Below are 17,785 nucleotides of genomic sequence, written 5' to 3' on the forward strand. Positions count from 1 at the left end.
GCATTTTACAAATCCTAATGGATTATATAGAGGTCGCAGAATGGCTCCCCAAATGATTTCAGCTCTCACTCTGACTCTCAAGACTATCAGCACAGCCATCCCTTTTAATGTCCTACCTGCAGACATCACACATCTATCTAAGCTGTCATAGCTGAACAGACAGGCTGGAATCTAAGTCTTGCTATCTATGGCACTAAAATTCTAAGGACATGGGTTCTCTTCATTTGTGAGGCTTGTAAGACAGTGGCACAGCAGTGTTTTTCTTCACACTTACCTTCGTGTGCTTTCATCTGCTGGGTTCAGTCCAAAGATGTCCAGCTCTTTCTTTGGTTTCTCTGGGTGATGGCTCATGAAGCTATCCCTATTCTTATGCAAATAGTTCACCAAATCCCCATAAAAGCAGTACTCTGTGATGATGTAAATAGGGCCTGTGGGAACCAAAACCAGTTAGGAGATGGATGAGATGAGCAGAAAGGCCAAGAGTTGGCTATGTGTGTAGTGTCAAGAGCTGTTGTTCCAAAGCAACAAGTTTCTAGCAATTCAATGGACTCCACTAAAGAACTTGAATGGATGGAGATTTGAACCTGGTCTGCCAACTCATATAACTCTAGGGGTTCAGTGCCAACTCTCATCACTGGTCATACAGGTCATTGAGCCTACCTGATTTGGTACAGGCTCCCAGCAAGTTCACGATGTTCAAGTGTGGTCCCAAGTGAGTCATTATCTTCAATTCAGACATGAGAGCTTGCTTCTCACTGGATCTGGCTGTGGCTATGGAAGAAAAAAAGTAGGTATCAGTTCAACTGAATGACCTACTTCTCATTCACAGAAAAATTGTGATTCTGTATCATTTTATTTATGAAGAGTCTAAAAGAAGAGCAGATGATCCACTCAGCCTAAACTCTAATTCCTTAGACTTTAGGGTAAAAAGAAACTACTAGAAATAACAACTCTTAATTTCTAAATATATGAATAACAACAGCAATCCAAAAGGGGAAAAAAAACTAACTCATCAACAAATTGTCCCAATCACATAAAACCTACTTAGGAATCTGAGATCTGTGGATCATAGTTCAAAGCCAGCCAGGGCAGAAAAGTCCATGAGATTCTCACCTCCAATTAGCCAACAAAAAGCTAGTAATACAGGTACAGCTTAGGTGGTAGAGTCCCAACCTTTAGTGTAAAAGCCAAGGAGAGTGCAAAGCCCTGGGTTCAAACCCCAGTACTAGCACACACACACACACACACACACACACACACACGGATGCCCACGTGCGCACATACACACACTAGTCAAAAGAACCCAGTTGCAATCCTAAATTTGCTGTCTACTAGCTTTATGCTCAAAATAGGACCAGCCAGCAAGCACTTACGTTTGAGCATCTTCACTGCCACCTTCATGACAGGCTGGGACCGGCTCAATCCATAGGCTGTTCCTTCAACCACTTTCCCAAAGGCACCGGACCCCAAGATCCGACCTGCAAGCAAGCAGAACAATAGAACAATGAACACACACCAGCCCCAGCTTCACTGGCCACAGCCAACACGCAAAGGTACACAGCTGGGTGGGTGTTTTATTCATATTGAGTAAGCCTAATTATTCCTCCAAGTCGTCATGTCACAAAGAGAATAGAGTCCACAGGGGAAGAAATTAGTGTAGTCATTTTTGTCAAATAACATTGGCAATGGAAAGGAAAACAGATGGGGGGGGCGCAGGGGAGGCAGCCCTCCCTATGTGAACACTGGCTCCCAGCGAGGTGCTGGCCAGGCCCTGAGCTCTTCTGCACTTGCCTCTGTGGCTTCTGCCAAAATCCCCTGGTTCTCTACCCTTCTGTTTTCAGCATGCAAACAGAAGCATCCTTTGCATAACATAAATCCTTAACCACTGGAAATACTTCAGGACTCAAACCATCACTGATTGCAAGGAATGCACACATGAAAGCTTCAAGCTGTGGCTGCATCTGACAGGGAGCCTCTGCCATGGTGGGAAGCAAGAGAACAAGCCTTTCCTTCATGCAGAGAATAACAAAGAGAAAGTGAAACCCACCCTTAAAGCTTCCATGAGTTTTCAGGGGCCCCTCTGGTCATGGGCAGCACAGGCAGGGAAAGACCCAGCTCATGGGGGACAACTGACTCTCAGTGTCCCCCATGGTCTGCTGTTGGCCTTGTACCCATACAGGTCACCTCTACAAACACCCTGACCTCACCCAGAAACAAACACAAAGCAGTGCATGTCAGAGATTTTTGCCCTGCTTCCCATACTTTATTACTTTTTAACTTCTATAAGTACTTCATCCCTTTTTTGGAAATAGTGGTAAAAAAATATAATAAAGAAAGCTTAAGTATAAGCACTTGAAATTGGAAGCCACAAGGATGACTTATTCTTAGGGAGTTATTTAAACCTAAACCTTGCAGTGTTCTGGGATGAGACAGGTAGGCAGGTAATTAAAATATACCTGTACTTGGTGAGATTATTCATTGTGACACACCTCTAAATCTAACTTTCATTTCCCTTTGTCTTGTTTTCATTCATTTAGAAGGTAATTTGAAAAACAAAAACAGAACTCCCTTAGACTTTATCTTCATGCATTATTCTTGGCCCAGGAAGAAAATATTTGAAATCGATAACAAGTTGACTTGGTTATTTTACATGTTTTTGTTTTCCAGTCCTGAGGCTTGAACTGAAGGACTGAGTCCTGTCCTTGGGCTTTCTCAAGACCTGCGCTCTACCACTTGAGCTATAGCATCATTTCCAGCTTTTTCTATGTATGTGAGACAGACACGGTACCCCTTAAGCCATATTTGTATATTTTTTGTGTGTGTTTCAGTTACTTTTGGTCAGGTTCTCACATTTTTACTCAGGCTAGCTATAGACTGCCATCTTCCTACCTCTGTCTTGGGTATAGCTAGGATTACTGGCAGCCAAGCCATGCTCCCTTTTTTAATATGGCGAAAGCCTCTAATATGCTAAACTTGAAGCCTGATTCTCCTGATCACCACCTCCCAAGTGGCTGAGATTAGAGATGTGTACCACCATGCCAGACTAATTAAGACTTTTGTTTTGTCATGTGTTCTACCCCTTCCTTCAGCCCCAAGCAACTCATTTTCAAGATGGGACTATTTAGCTCAGCACCTAAGGCTCATACCTGTAATCTTAGCTACTCAAAAGGCTAAGATGTGGAGCACCGCCTGAACTGGTTTGATGCCAGTCTATGCAGAAGAATCCAAGAGACTATCTCCAATTAACTAGCAAAGTACATGACTGTAGGGATGTCTCAAGTGGTCCTGTACCAGCCATGAGCAAACAAGCCTAACAAGAGCTCAAGACCCTGAGGTTGAGGCCTAGTACCACCATTCAAAAAAAAAAAAAAAAGATGGAGGTATTTCTGCTAGAAGATTTATGTTGCATGCTCCGTACAAAAGCAGAACTCAGACTTCTGATTGTGACCCAGGCCTTCAAACAATAAGGTACACAAGCGAGAACAGAGTGATGGGAGGTGGCCCTCAGAGGATCTTACCGAGCACTAGTCCATCTCTCGGAAACTCCCATCTTGAATCATAAGGCAGCTGCATCGGGTCCACATAAATATATTCATGCCCATCAGGACTGATTGATTCAATGACCCTCCAGCGAATTTCATACCTTGGTTTCTATACATGACCAGAACAGAAAACTGGTAAGTTATCCCAGGTCTCAAGACACCAAATCCTCAATTGCAGCAGCAGTGACCATGACTAGATTGAGGAAAGACCAACACCATTTGATCTACCTGGCATCTCTGAGTCCTGTCTATGGGCCAAGCCCTGAGCATGGCTGCTATTTGTGCTTTGACTGGCTTTGAAAACTTTCTGTGCCCTGAAAAAATACTTACTTGCTTCCAAATGACAACCAGGACAATCAGTGAGATGATCACAATCACCAACAGCACCAAGACTGCAGCTGCCACTGTGAGTTCAGAACGCAGGGCTGAGAGACAAAAGAGAGAGAGGTATGGTGGAGATTTTCCTAGCAGACACATGGTAAGGGAGGTGGGGAGGCCTGGCTGGATATCTCTCAATGGTGGCAGTGAGAGTTGCCAGCCTCACTGGAGGAATGGCAATACCATCTTGCAAACAACTGCACCCACCAAACTACATAACTCTTCCCTGGTAAAAGGGGCCAAATTCAATGCAGGAAATCAATACTATCTCCAGTGATGCTCCAAATATAATTCCTTAAACAGAATAGGAATAGGAATAATAAAGACTCGTCAGTGAGATGGAGATTGTACAGAAACCTCTATAACATAAGCTTTGTTACAAAGCTTATTTTTTGAAAGATTGTGAGGGTTTTTTTTCTTATTTCTTTGGGCTACATTTATTCAATTCCTTTAAATCATTGTAGTCAATATACATTATGTAAAAAATGAACTATGCAACTGGTGGGCAGGGACAGAAGGGGAGAAAGTAAAGGAAGGGGTCACAGTGCCTAAGAACTGTATTCAGGGCCGGGAGCATGGCCTAGTGGGAGAGTGCTTGTCTAGCACTGGGTTCAATTCTTTGGTACCACATATAGAGAAAGAGCCAGAAGTGGTGCTGTGGCTCAAGTAGTAAATAAAGTACTAGCCTTGAGAAAGCTCAAGGACTGTGCCAACACCCTGAGTTCAATCCTCAGGACTGGCAAAAAAAAAAAGAAAAAAGAAAAGAATTGTGCTCATTCTCTGATTTATGCAATTATAACCCCTCTGTACCACTCCTTACTAATAACAATCAAATTTTATCTTAAAAAAAGAATTTGATCTATTGCCAGATACCCATGGCTTACACCTGTAATCCGAGTCACGCCAGTGGCTGAGATTTGAGGATCATAGTTTGAAGCCAACAAGGCAAGAAAATCCATGAGGAATGGTGTGCCAGTGGCTCACGCCTATAATCCTAGCTACTCAGGGGGCTGGGATATGAGGATAGCAATTCAAAGCCAGCCCGGGAGCTAAAGTCTGTAAGACTCTTATCTCCAATTAACTACCAGAAAACTGGAAGCATCACTGTGGCTCAAAGGGGTAGGGCGGTAGCCTTGAGGTGAAGAGCTCAGGGACAATGCCCAGGCCCAGAGTTCAAGCCCCATGACCACAAAAAAAAGAAAGAGAGAGAGAGAAAGAGAGGGAGGGGAGGCGCAGGAGAGGCAGACAGACAGATAGACAGAGAGAATCCATGAGGCTCTTATCTCCAATAAACTACCCAAAAAACTAGAAGTAGAGCTGTGGTCCAATTGCTAGAGTGCTATTCTTGAGCAAAAGAAGCTCAGGGACAGTGCCCAAGCACTGAGCTCAAGTCCCCAGGAACTGCATTTAAGAAGAAGCATTCAACCTGATCTCAAATGTTTTAATGAACAATGAGATAAAAAGAGTCCCCACACACACACAGGAGTATTTAGACTAGAAATTCAGTAGCTATACTATTTTATAAGCAAAATGCCAAGAGGCTTCTACAAAACGCAGCTTTGTGAGTGGATCTGCAACCAAGGTCCTAGTACTCAGAGATAATCCCTTAACTGCATTCATGGTGGGATTTTTACTTTGGGATCTTCATTTCTATAGTTCCCTATCTAGGTCTCTGGGTTCCAGCTGAGGATAGCAGACAGCTAACGGCCTGGTGTTGTCCTGTCTACTGAGCAACTTACTGGGGGCTACCAGCTTCAGCTCTCGGTTCCCAGTACCAAGGAGATTCTTGGCCAGGCATCGAACTGCAATGGTCTCCTCCACTTTGGCGAATGTCACTCGACCTTCCACGGTACTCTTGTCTCGGGGATAGATCTCCGTGAGGATATTGGAGACATTATTGGCTAGAAATGTCCATGAAGTTTCATTGTTACATCTAGAGAAGAAAAGGGCATAAAAACAGAGCTGATTTTTAGGAGTTGTGAAGGTAAGCGTGTCTTGTGACCTTGTCTATTTCCTGACCTAGTCTACACTTGTAGACACTACAGGTTGTCTCTCTTATCATGTGAACATTAGACTTATTTTCACACACCCAACTAAATAACTGAAACGTAATTCAATAATTACACATAATTCAATAAGAGACCACTACTGATCGCACATCTTTAGCCTATGAACAAACTGAGCAATTGAACATCAGAATGGTTTGGCAAGCCCACCAATCTAACCTTTGAAAATGGTCCAGCATCCTCCCTTCCTAGAACTCACACTAAGAAGGGCCCCTTAGGTGTCAGTAGAGATGGGAGAGTACTGGATTGAGTTGTAAGACCTGGAGTCAGCATGCAGTCATCCCTTAGCCCTAGGAGAGGATAAGGACCAAGACTATCAGCCTTTAAGGAGAAGCAGACTCCTGAACACAGCAGTAACCATGCCCCTTTTACAAGACAGAGGAAAGGGGCAATGAAGGGAAGGTTATCAGGACTATGATCAAAATACATAAGATACACGTACAAAAATGTCATAATAGGGGCTAGGGGCTGGGAGTTTGGCCTAGTCATAGAGTGCCTGCCTAGCATGCACAAAGACCCGGGTTCAATTCCTCGGTACCACATACATAGGAAAAAGCTGGAAATGGTGCTGTGGCTCAAGTGGTAGTGCTCTAGCTTTGAGAAAAGTCCAAGGACAGTGTTCAGGCCCTGAGTTCAAGCCCCACAACTAGCAAAACATCATAATAAAATCTATTGTTTTGTTCAATTAACACATATTAATTTAAAAATAATTAAAGATATATCCAAGCATGGTGGAACGTGCCTGTAATCCCAGCACTCGGGAGGCTAAGGAAATATGAGTTTGAGCTCCAAATCCACTTGAAATGTAGGGAGACCTTTTCAAAGAAAGAAAGAAAAAAGAAAGAAAGAAGGAAGGAAGGAAGGAAGGAAGGAAGGAAGGAAGGAAGGAAGGAAGGAAGGAAGGGGAAGGGAAGGGAAGGGAAGGGAAGGGAAGGGAAGGGAAGGAAGGAAGGAGAGAGAGAAAGGGAAAGAGAGAAAGGGAAAGAGAAAGGAAGGAAGGAAGGAAGGAAGGAAGGAAGGAAGGAAGGAAGAAAAAAGGAAGGTAAAGTAGAATAGAGGGGGTTCTGGTTACAAGGGCACTGTTTTCATTTAGGTTCACATGCCATGTTAGCCACCAATGCAAAGTGCACCAAGTAAGAATTGTGATGCAGCTAGGTGCCAATGGCTCATGCCTGTAATTCTAGCTACTCAGGAGGCTGAGATATGAGGACTGAAGTTCAAAGCCATCCCAGACACTAAAATCCATGACTTTTTTTTGCCAGTCCTGGGGCTTGAACTCAGGGCCTGAGCTCTGCCGTTGAGCTTTCTCAAGGCTAGAACTCTACCCCTTGAGCCATAGCACCAATTCCAGCTTTTTCTATGTATGTCGTACTGAGGAATTGAACCAGAGTATTCATGCATTCTAGGCAAGCACTTTACCACTAGGCTAACTTCTGGCCCATGAAACTCTTATCTCCAATTAACCACCAGAAAACCAGAACTAACACTGTAGCTCAAAGTAGTAGACCACTAGCCTTGAGCTGAAAAGCTCAGGCCTAGAGTTCAAGCCCCATGACTGACTTAAAAAAAAAATTATGATATAAAAAATAAGGGCTGTTACCTCTGGGGACAATGGTTCTTAAAATTTCTTTTTGAGAACCAAAGAAAGCCATGGACCTTCTCCCTATGGCTCTTAATGAACACATACAAATACACACACACACGCACACACGCACGCACGCACGCACGCACCCTGGACTGGACACTGGGGTCTACATTCAGAACCTTTGCTTACAGTTTACCAGTAACATAAGCCTTAGACTAAAACTAAATAAAAATTGCAAATACATAGACAGGCCAGCCAAAGAAATAGCATGTGAAGTTCTTTGCGTGAAGCAGGGAACAGTCTGGGTACAGGAGAATAAGGGACATCTGCTTTACGTACTTCTTAATGTCCTTGCAGATCATCCAGTCAATGTCAGGAAGAGGCACGCCTCTGGCCATGCACCTCACCGTCTGTCCCCCACCAGAGCTGTGGTGATCATCCACCAACTCCAAAATGGAGGAAGGCACTACAAGAGGGAGAAGGAGGTCAGAGTTGGGCACTTGGCATCCTGGAACTTGTAGAGACTTACAGTGACACATGAGTTCAGAAACCATGGCATTCAAATGCCAAGCTGAACCCAGTTGCCTGAGTATTTCTCCTGCTTTAACAGACACATTTGGTTAGGAGGATTTTCACACGCTCAGTGTTTAGGGATTTGTGTCTGGGATATTTTAAAACCAGAATGAGGAAAGTGAAAATTGCCTGTGGTCATTTGGCTTGAAAGACAAAGAGACTCTTTAAATTGCATTAGAGCTTAGGATTTGATTAATGGATTCAACTAAAGTATAATCTAAAGCAGCATTTACCCAAGTGCATCTGTGGAACATTATTAGGCTTTCAAGATTTTTTTTTCAAAATAATCTGTAGTCACACAAGTTAGAGAGATAGGTTAATACTTGTATCACAGATTTACTTTGGGGATCAAGCACCTACCTACAGCAGCACCTGAGGAGCTGTGTGATAGCTGCTGAACTTGAATGTAAGCAGACCCAGGCACTCTGTTCTGCCAGGGACCACTCTAACACCTACAAGGGGAGCTAAGCAAAATTCTCCAAGATGACTGTTGTTCATCAAAAATAAAGGCCATCTGGACTAATAAAACATGATTTTGTCCTTCTCAGAACTAGAGGCACAAACAGGAGCTGAGAAAGCTATTCCGACTCACAGGATTCAGAGTAATCAGACCTCCTGGGAATACGGGATGCGCAACCCTCACCCGAAACACCAGGGATTAGAAGTGTCCTGTACTGAGGTTGAGCTCGAGCTCGGTAGTAAAAGTACTTGCTTAGCATGTGCAAAGCTCTGGTTCAATCCTCAACATTCCAAAAAAGAAAAATGCAGAAATGCTTTAGATTTCAGAAAATCTTAGTTTCAAAGACTGCATAAACACAGTAAGATACTTTGTGGAGATGAAATCCATTTATATAGATGCACCTTTTGTGGGGGGATGTGTTAATTAGAGGTAATAGTCTCATGGACTTTTCTACCCAGGCTAGTTTTGAACCACAATCCTCAGATCTCAGCCACCTGTGTAGCTAACATTACAGGCATAGACCACCAGAGCCTAGAAATTTTTTTGCCAGAGCTGGGTTTGAGCTCAGAGTCTGAGCACTGTCCTTGGGCTTTCTCAAGGCTAGAGCTCTACCACTTGAGCCTCAGCACCATTTCTGGCTTTTTCTATGTATATGGTATCAAGCAATCAAACCCAGGTCTTTGTGGATGCTATGCAAGCATTCTACCAAACTTCAGGCCCCAAGCCAAGCAATTTTTAAAATGAGTGTGAGCATGATCAGTTCAATCACCATCACCCCTCCTATCATTCTCCTCCATATACATCTATACATATCCTGGACATGGATTTGTTCAGTAGTTGTGTGTACCTGTGTTTCAATGGTGACCCATCTCTAGATGTCTGGTGTTAGATTGGGTAGTAGCATCAGGTCTGTGCTCAAAAAGTTTCAGACTTTGCAGCATTCCAGACTTTTGGATTAGGAATGCGCAAACTCTACCTGCATTTGCAGTCCCTGACATGTGCCATCTCCAGACCCTGCTGTTAGTCCTCACTTCCAGTGTTGCTTTCCTCTGTAGCATGGAGAAGGAATGCCAAACTATCTGGAGACAGCCATTCTGAGACCTGGCATTGCCTTTGTATGTCTTTACATACCTTGAGTTAATAGTTCAAAAGTATAGCTCTTCACATCATCCTCATTTTGAACTACAATTGTGTAATGTCCGCTGTCCTCTTCCTTAGCACGGATCAGTTTCAATTTGCTTCGATACCTTCAAAGAAGAGAACTTGGAGTAAGCAATGGCTAACTAAACTTCACAATGACCATCTTTAACTTCAATTCCATTCTTTTCTTTTCTTTCTTTCTTTCTTTTTTTTTTTTTTTTTTTTTTTTGCCAGTCCTGGGCTTGAGCTCAGGGCCTAAGCACTGTCCTTGGACTTTCTCAATGCTAGAACTTTACCACTTGAGCCTCAGCACCACTTCTGGCTTTTTTTCTATGTATGGGGTACCGAGGTATCGAACCCAAGTCTTTGTACATGCTAGGCAAGCACTCTACCACTAGGCCAAACTCCCGACCCATTAAATTCCATTCTGCTTGTAAATTTTTTTCTTGTCCATATCAATCTCTTTTGGGGACTTCTTAATACATTTCCCATGAATTGAAGGTCTAGATCACAGACACCAAAGAAAACTAGATATTTTGAGATAAGCAAAGGCCATTTGCAAGAGTTTTCAGTGATAAGGCTTCAGTTAGGAATAAGAATAGACACTGCCCACCTGCTTTTCTTTTTTAAAGAAAATCCATGACTTTTAAACAAAACACCTGTTTTCTCTATCTGTCATTAGATGATTCTGACAAAAAAAACAGAACAAAGGTGCTCTTTCTGTTGATCAGACGAAGAGTAGGATGCAAGTCCTACTTTACTTTCTTTCTCTTTCTCTCTCCCTCCTCCTCCTCCTCCTTCTCCTCCTCTTCTAGTGAGTATGACTGGTCATTGCTATTGACTGCAACCTGTGGAACTTGTTTAGACCTTTGTGAACAAGTAGCTGTGCCAGGATTTTCCTATTCCTCTTGGACTTCACAGTTCCTAGTAGAAAGCTGCTCACCTCATGTATATTTGCATGCATATATTTCACCCCTAGGGCTGGGGTGTGGCACAATGGGAGAGGAATTGCTAACATGCAAGAGGCTTTCCCTGAGTCCCATCTCAGCACCAAAAGAGAGAGAAAGAAGCAGGAGGAAGAGGAGGGGGAGGAGGAGCTGGATTAAAAAGGAAGGAAAGGAAGGAAAGGAGGGAAGGAGGGAGGGAGGGAGCAAGAGAGGGAGGGAAGGAGGAGAGGAAATGAAAGACCTTTTAGATTCAGTATTTCTCGTCTACAATTGTTCCATACAGGATATAAAATTCCATGTGTTGGACACAATTCTTACCCTCATAATCACACAAAATTCTTCTCAATTATTAGATATGGAAAATGTAGTTCAGCAAAAGCAAAGTAAATCCTAGAGTTAAGTGCACTGATGGGAAAAGTTCTGATGTCCCCTTTCCTGCAGGCTTGAAATACAGGATTAATTGTATTTTCCCTGGGGAAGATTTCAGAGAAGAGTATATGAGTTAATTAGCTGAGACCTTCAAGATATATTTTTGAATTCCTGGAGTTAATCATAGATTAAAACGGCACTCCTTAGTGCAATTTGATTGTGCAGTCAGTCCTAAAGTGCTTACCTAGCATGTAACATACCCTGGGTTTCATCTCCAGCACTATGAGAGGGGGGAGAGGGAAACAAACTGTAATCCTAGTTACTCCTAGATCTGAGGAGCATGGTTCAAAGCCAGCATAGGCAAGAAAGTCCATGAGGTTCTTATCACCAATTAACCACTACAAATCCATAAGCAAAGGTGTAGTACAAGTAGCAGAGCATGTGAGTTGAGCAAAAAAGTTAAAGGACTGTGTCAGACCCTAAATCTAAGCCCCTGCATCAGCACAAGAAAGGAGGGCAGTGGAAAGGGAGGGGAGGGGAGAGAGAAAGGAGTGAAGGGGAGGAGAAGTGGCATTTCCTCTTATCCTTAATTCAGGTCTCATGACAGAACGGAAGGAAGGAAGAAGGGAGGGAGGGAGGGAAGGAAGGAAGAAAAGAAGGAAAAAGAAAAGAAAGAAGGGAAGGAAAAAAAGTAGACAGGAAGGAAGGAAGGAACCTCAAGATTCATGTGATCTAGTTGCTTGCTTTGCAGAACATAAAGAACTCCTAATCCTAGTTTCTAAATGGGAAATGGAAGCCAAAGAATGACTTATCCAAAACTGCCAAACTAGTTAAAAGGTGAGAAAAACGTACCACTTTGGGGGTTTTTCTGTTTTTTTTTTTTGTTTGGCAGTTGTAGGGCTTGAACTCAGGGCCTGGGCACTGTCCTTGGGCTTTCTCAAGGCTACACTCTATCACTTGATTCACAGTGCCACTTCTGGCTTTTTCGTGTATGTAGCACAGAGAAATCAAACCCAGGGCTTTGTGCATACTAGGCAAGCATTCTACCACTAGGCCACACTTCTGGACCCCAATCATTCTTTTCATTTAATCCTTAAATGTTATTACCTCACTGCAATGTTCTTAAAGAATTAGTTCCAACTCAGATTATTGTTTTCTAGGTAGACTTTTTGCTTTCTGTGATGAAAACACATACCAACATTGGTTTGTCTGAGAAAATACACAGTAAGAAAGTAGTCCTGGGCAGAGCGTTCTTTTGTGTGTGTGCATGCAAGCGTGCATGCGTCTGTCTGTCTGTCTGTCTGTCTGTCTGTCTGTCTGTTGTGGGACTTCAGCTCGAGGCTACTTCCCTACCCCTGGTCTGGGCATTGTCATTGAGCTCTAACAGCTCAAGGCTACCATCCTACCCCTTTGAGCCACAGTGCCACTTCCAGTTTTCTGGTGATTAATTGGAGATAGGGGTCTTTCAGACTTTTTAGTGCCCAGGCTGATCCTCAGATCTCAGACTCCTGAACCGTTAGGATTACAGGTGTGAGTCACTGAGCCCAGCTAGGGAAAGGTGCTCTTTACCTTATTTCCTGGATCTTTTCCACATCAGTGGTGATCTCGGTGAGATTTTCAATCAGAGTTGAATTATCTTTTAGCCAGGATATCCTGGGAGGGGGGTAGGCCTGCACATCTACCACGAAATGTTTGACTTCATGCAGCTTGACAGCTTCCAACTGGCCAAAGGTAGGTTTGACCTCAACAAACCCTCTTTCTGTAATAGAACACAAGTTTCTGTTAGACACAATCATTACTGTGTTAGGATCCTGAGCAGCATGGATGACTGGCATTTTAGAACACAGAATGTACCATGGACAGAAATGGTGACTTTCTTCATTTCTTTGACTTCCTTAGTTGCCTGGCGGGCAGTGCATTCATAATCTCCACTGTCTTTCACCGTGGCATCAGGGACTGTCAAAGTGTACACCAATTTGATGGTCGGGACTTTGATTTCCTCCAGCATCGTGATGCCTTTGCCTTTCTACAGTAGAGGAGAAGAAAATTGACTTTTAAAGAGCTCTCTCCTCAGAGTGGTTCCTAATGGAAACTCTAGGCTTTAGAGAGTAAAGATCTGTCTACATGATCAGTCTACCTAATCAGATGCACCTGCTCGTGACTCAGTAGTGGGGTAGGCCGCATGTATGGAGGGGCAGGAGTTATATAGGAAATCATACAACCTCTCCATTTTCTTGTAAACCTACAGTTGCTCTAAAAATACTAAAAAGGCTTTAAAAAATCTAGATCATTAGAAAATGAACTTTTAAAAGGATAATGGATTGAGAATGTAGCATAGCAGTAGAGCACATGTATTATGTATGTGAAGTCATGCATCCAATCCCCAGCACTGAAAAGACACATTTTAAATTAGAAGTAAATAAAGGAAAGCATATTTCTAACGACACTGGTGAGGTGTCTCTATGACACTGCTGAAGGAATGATACCTATTATTAAACATTTATGCATAAAATGTATTACCAATTTATAGCCTTCAAATCTGAACCACTGGGCTGGGAGCATAGCCTAGTGATAGAGTGCCTAGCATACAAGAAGACCTGGGCTCAATTCCTCGGTTCCACATACACAGAAAAAGCTGGAAGTGGCGCTGTGGCTCAAGTGGCAGAGTCTTAGCTTTGAGAAGAAAATGTCCAAGGACAGTGCCTAGGCTCTGAGTTCAAGTCCCAGGCCTGGCCAAAAAAAAAAAAATCTGAAACATTGATGCTCTGAGAAACAACTTTCTCTCTTTTCCCCTAGATTTTATTTAGTTTCTATAATAAACTTTCATTGCTTTTATGAAAAAAAAGTTTTATAAAATAGTACTCAGATGATATATTTGTGGGCTGAATAGCAAGGGTTTGGGGTTGGAAAACATTTTTCTCTCATATATGTACAACCACACTGCCTCTGCTGAATGATTACAGAAATGGATATTCACTGAAGGGGAGCCAGGTCCATAGGAAGCAAAACAGAGAGGCACAGAATTCTGGGTACTAAGGAAGCAGAAAAGAAAGGAGGACAGGAAACCAACACCACTATATGCCCCAGAACCCAAAGACATGGAGGCCAAAAACAATGAGAATGACAGATTGCCTCAACAATTAGAAAATGTTTAAAATCCATTGTTTCTTACTGTTCTAACTTTCTGCTTACTATTTTGGAGCCATAAAACATTCCTGTTCCTTTCTGACTTGTGAAAAAGGGCTTGAGTCTTTTTTTAATTAAAATATTTTATTTTTTTTTTAATTTTATTTTTTTTTTGCCAGTCCTGGGCTTGAGCTCAGGGCCTGAGCACTGTCCTTGGACTTTCTCAAGGCTAGAGCTCTACCACTTGAGCCTCAGCACCACTTCCGGCTTTTTTCTATGTATGTGGTACCGAGGAATCGAACCCGGGTCTTCATGCATGCTAGGCAAGCACTTTAACCACTAGGCCAAACTCCTGGCCCCTAAAATATTTTATTAACACTGATTTTTTACATCATATTTCAAATGTCAGGTTTAACAAACAAGTACTCAAGAATGGAATCTCTATATGCAATCACTGACATATAAATTTAAGAACAAAATTTAAATTAAGCTGAGAGTTTGTATGCCATAGATACATATGGATCTATATAATATATCAATGTCTATAGAATATATATCCCATCATAGATTTATATGACTATGTCCTTATATTTATATCTCCAAGTTCATGTCAATGACCTTGAGTACCCGACTATTGAGTCATGGCTCTTGTACTACTATCCACATATCAAGGAGACCATGCACCTTGGGTTCTGACCAAGGAATCTTAACAGGCCCCATAGGAAGCCATGAGGTCCAGTGAGCTCATTGTAGACAGAGGCTGAGGTCTAAAGTGGCTCTGGTGCACACCCATCCGTGAGAGGCATCTTGAATACCGAAGGTTATCTGATGTCTGCTACCCCCGCTCCATGCCCCTTGGCATCCTGCCGATACCTACCACATCTCCCGGGTACGCCCACTGAAGGTCAACCACCTCGTTGTTAAAGACAGCACAGGTGACCACGATCGTCTCCCCTGACTTATACACCGTTTTAAGAGCTTCCATTTCTAGATCCAGTTCTGATGTGGCTATTAAAAAAAAAAAAATACAAAGACCTAAATACCCATGGAGCATATAAGGTTTGGTTGTGTTGTGGTTTTTTTCCCCTGATCAAGGCAAAATGTGGCTCCAAAGCCTTGGTTTTGAGCTGGTTTACATAACTTGACATGCAGCTATGATACAAAAAATACCACATGACAGCACTGGTAAGTATAAATTCCAATGTAACAGAGTCAGGCACATTTGAATTTCTCATGGAGTAGTATACTTAATAATGTATTTACCCACCACTCACTCCTGGCCAACACCACTTTAGGCCCTTTACTCCTGGCCCACCCCTTCTCCTCTCCTCCACTCTGCCCCTTCAGCTACTCTTAGCACTTTCTCAGTGCCTGGCACACAATAAAGCCCTAATTAAGAGCGGAATTAGCTGGGTACTGGTGGTTCGTGCCTATAATCCTAGCTACTCAGAAGACTGGAATCTGAGGATTGTGGTTCAAAGCCAGCCTAAGAAGAAAAGTCCATGACACTCTCATCTTCAACTAACCACAGAAAACCAGCAGTGGTGCTGTGGCCAAAGTGGTAGCCCTGAACAAAAACTACTCAGGACAGTGCCCAGGCCCTAAATTCAACCCCCATCACTGACTAAAAATAAAATAAAATAGAGAGCAGAATGACGTACTCCTGCTGCTATTCCTCCATGCACAGCAAGTTCTCTGTGCTTAGCTTCCAGCCCCTCCCCCACACCTCTCACACTTTCCCACCCTGGTTAAGCACCTGGATCAAAGAGACGAAGCTGAAAGTTGGTAACAAAAGATTGAAATTGCTTACTTCTTAAAATTACTTTAAAAACCTAATCTAGGCATCTGACCTCCTGAGCTGTGTGTTTGCTTCCAGGGTTTCTGTAATCAAGAATATGAACCAAATAGTAAGAGGCTTATTATGCAATCAAAGAATTCCTTACAGTATTTTGAAGCCAACCCACGAACTCTTGCTTACATGGGTAAGCAAGCTTTAGCCTTTAGCATGTTTTAATCCTAGAATTATTAGAGCCACAGAGGTCAGCTATGCTATACACAAGTCCAGATCTCCATTTTCCAGTGACTGTGATTCAAATGAAAAAAAAAAATCCTTGTTTGAATATTGCTCTTATTTAAAGAAGGAAAAAGAAAGAACAAGTACCTTTCAAAGCATAGACATTAAATGGAATGGTCTGGAACTTCTTCCCCTGAACAGTGGCCTCACAGATGTAAGGCCCCATGCTGAAAGTCCCATTGAAGCCCTGCCTGCTGTCGTAGGAGGCAGGCACTGGCCCATCACTGTTGTGCAAGGTCACCGGAGTGTCTGGATCCGTAGTCCGACAAGGTATGATAGCAGAATCATCATCTTCCACAATGACCAAATAATCCATCATGCCCAGAGGCACAAAAGCTACATCTGGGTCTGCAGGAGGAGAAGGAGGAGGAGGAGAAGGAAGAGGAGGAAGAAGAGGAGGAGGAGGAGGAGAGGAGGAGGAGGAGGAGGAGGAGGAGGAGGAGGAGGAGGAGGAGGAGGAGGAAGAAGAAGAAGAAGAAGAAGAAGAAGAAGAAGAAGAAGAAGAAGAAGAAGAAGAAGAGGAGGAGGAGGAGGAGGAAGAAGAAGAGGTTTGATTAGACATTCTTTTGCAAATATATGCAGAAGGATGGTCTGGTGACATTATAATTGTTAATTTTTACATTGCTAGAGATCGGAGATGGTTCCATTTGCTAGGCAAGGGCTCTCTACCACAGAGCCAGCCCCCTAACCCAGCACTGCTATTATCAGGTATGAATTTTACGTTTATACACAGTTCCTGAAGAGCTATTCCTACCAACATCCAGCTAGTTGGAAACTTTTAACAGCTAGCAGGAGGCTGTCAAGTCTGAATAATATTCCACTGCCTGTATCTAATGGAAAAAAATGCTGAAAAATAGAGAAATACTAGCCAGGAATCCAAATTAATTTAATTATCAAAACATGATAATTAAAAAGGAAAATTAAATAGAGTTCAACTCTGTTCAAAAGAAGAGGACATCGTCATAATTCCTATATTATGAAATGCTTTTAGAAAACCCTAATGCTTATAGCCACTCTTATTAAAAAGTAAGCCAGGAATCTACTGAAAATAAGCTCCCAAATAATAACTTGAAGCTGGGAGTGAAGTATAGTGGCAGGGTGCATGCTTAGTTTGTACAATACCCTGGGTTTCTCCCCCAGTGTGTTTAATTCCACAACCTGACTCTTGCTTTTCCAAAGAACCCACTAGCTAATCCATTGTGGTAAGTAGTACTCATTTTAAGCAAAAGCCCCAAAAAGGGCCCTGGCCCTCCATGACTGCAGACAAAAAGGTCCCTATGGGACAATTCCGGAGCCAGTTGGGTGGTGGTTGTGTTTCAGGCAGAATGGGAAACCATTTTGGACTAGTTAAGATGACTCGGAACTTCAGGATGCACCCCTAACCCATGCTGCCATCATTCTTTTCACAGCAAGGAAAAAAGCTCTCCAGAATTAGAATTTCACTGAAGGGAACCAAGTGTGGTATTATGAAGTTAAGATGAAATTCTAAATAACTCCCCTTTCCAAGGCAGGACAGGTTATTTTG

The 17,785-nt window shown here is 42.8% G+C and overlaps 1 protein-coding gene across 1 annotated transcript in view; it reads right to left on the bottom strand.

The window, feature by feature from the left end:
- Pdgfra (platelet derived growth factor receptor alpha) overlaps positions 1 to 17,785 on the bottom strand; it is a 41,566-nt gene that overhangs the window by 14,327 nt on the left and 9,454 nt on the right. The window contains exons 4-15 of the mRNA XM_090343587.1: positions 16,348 to 16,608; positions 15,064 to 15,194; positions 12,915 to 13,086; positions 12,630 to 12,819; positions 9,736 to 9,851; positions 7,911 to 8,037; positions 5,660 to 5,853; positions 3,873 to 3,967; positions 3,519 to 3,651; positions 1,374 to 1,478; positions 661 to 771; positions 275 to 428 (exon numbers count right to left, since the gene is read on the bottom strand). Of these exons, the coding sequence (XP_090199713.1) occupies positions 275 to 428; positions 661 to 771; positions 1,374 to 1,478; positions 3,519 to 3,651; positions 3,873 to 3,967; positions 5,660 to 5,853; positions 7,911 to 8,037; positions 9,736 to 9,851; positions 12,630 to 12,819; positions 12,915 to 13,086; positions 15,064 to 15,194; positions 16,348 to 16,608 (1,789 nt within the window). The remainder of the gene's footprint in view (positions 1 to 274; positions 429 to 660; positions 772 to 1,373; positions 1,479 to 3,518; positions 3,652 to 3,872; positions 3,968 to 5,659; positions 5,854 to 7,910; positions 8,038 to 9,735; positions 9,852 to 12,629; positions 12,820 to 12,914; positions 13,087 to 15,063; positions 15,195 to 16,347; positions 16,609 to 17,785) is intronic.

This window comes from Megascapheus bottae, chromosome 13 (assembly GCF_031878675.1).
Source record: "Megascapheus bottae isolate mThoBot1 chromosome 13, mThoBot2.hap1, whole genome shotgun sequence".
Taxonomy (NCBI): domain Eukaryota; kingdom Metazoa; phylum Chordata; class Mammalia; order Rodentia; family Geomyidae; genus Megascapheus; species Megascapheus bottae.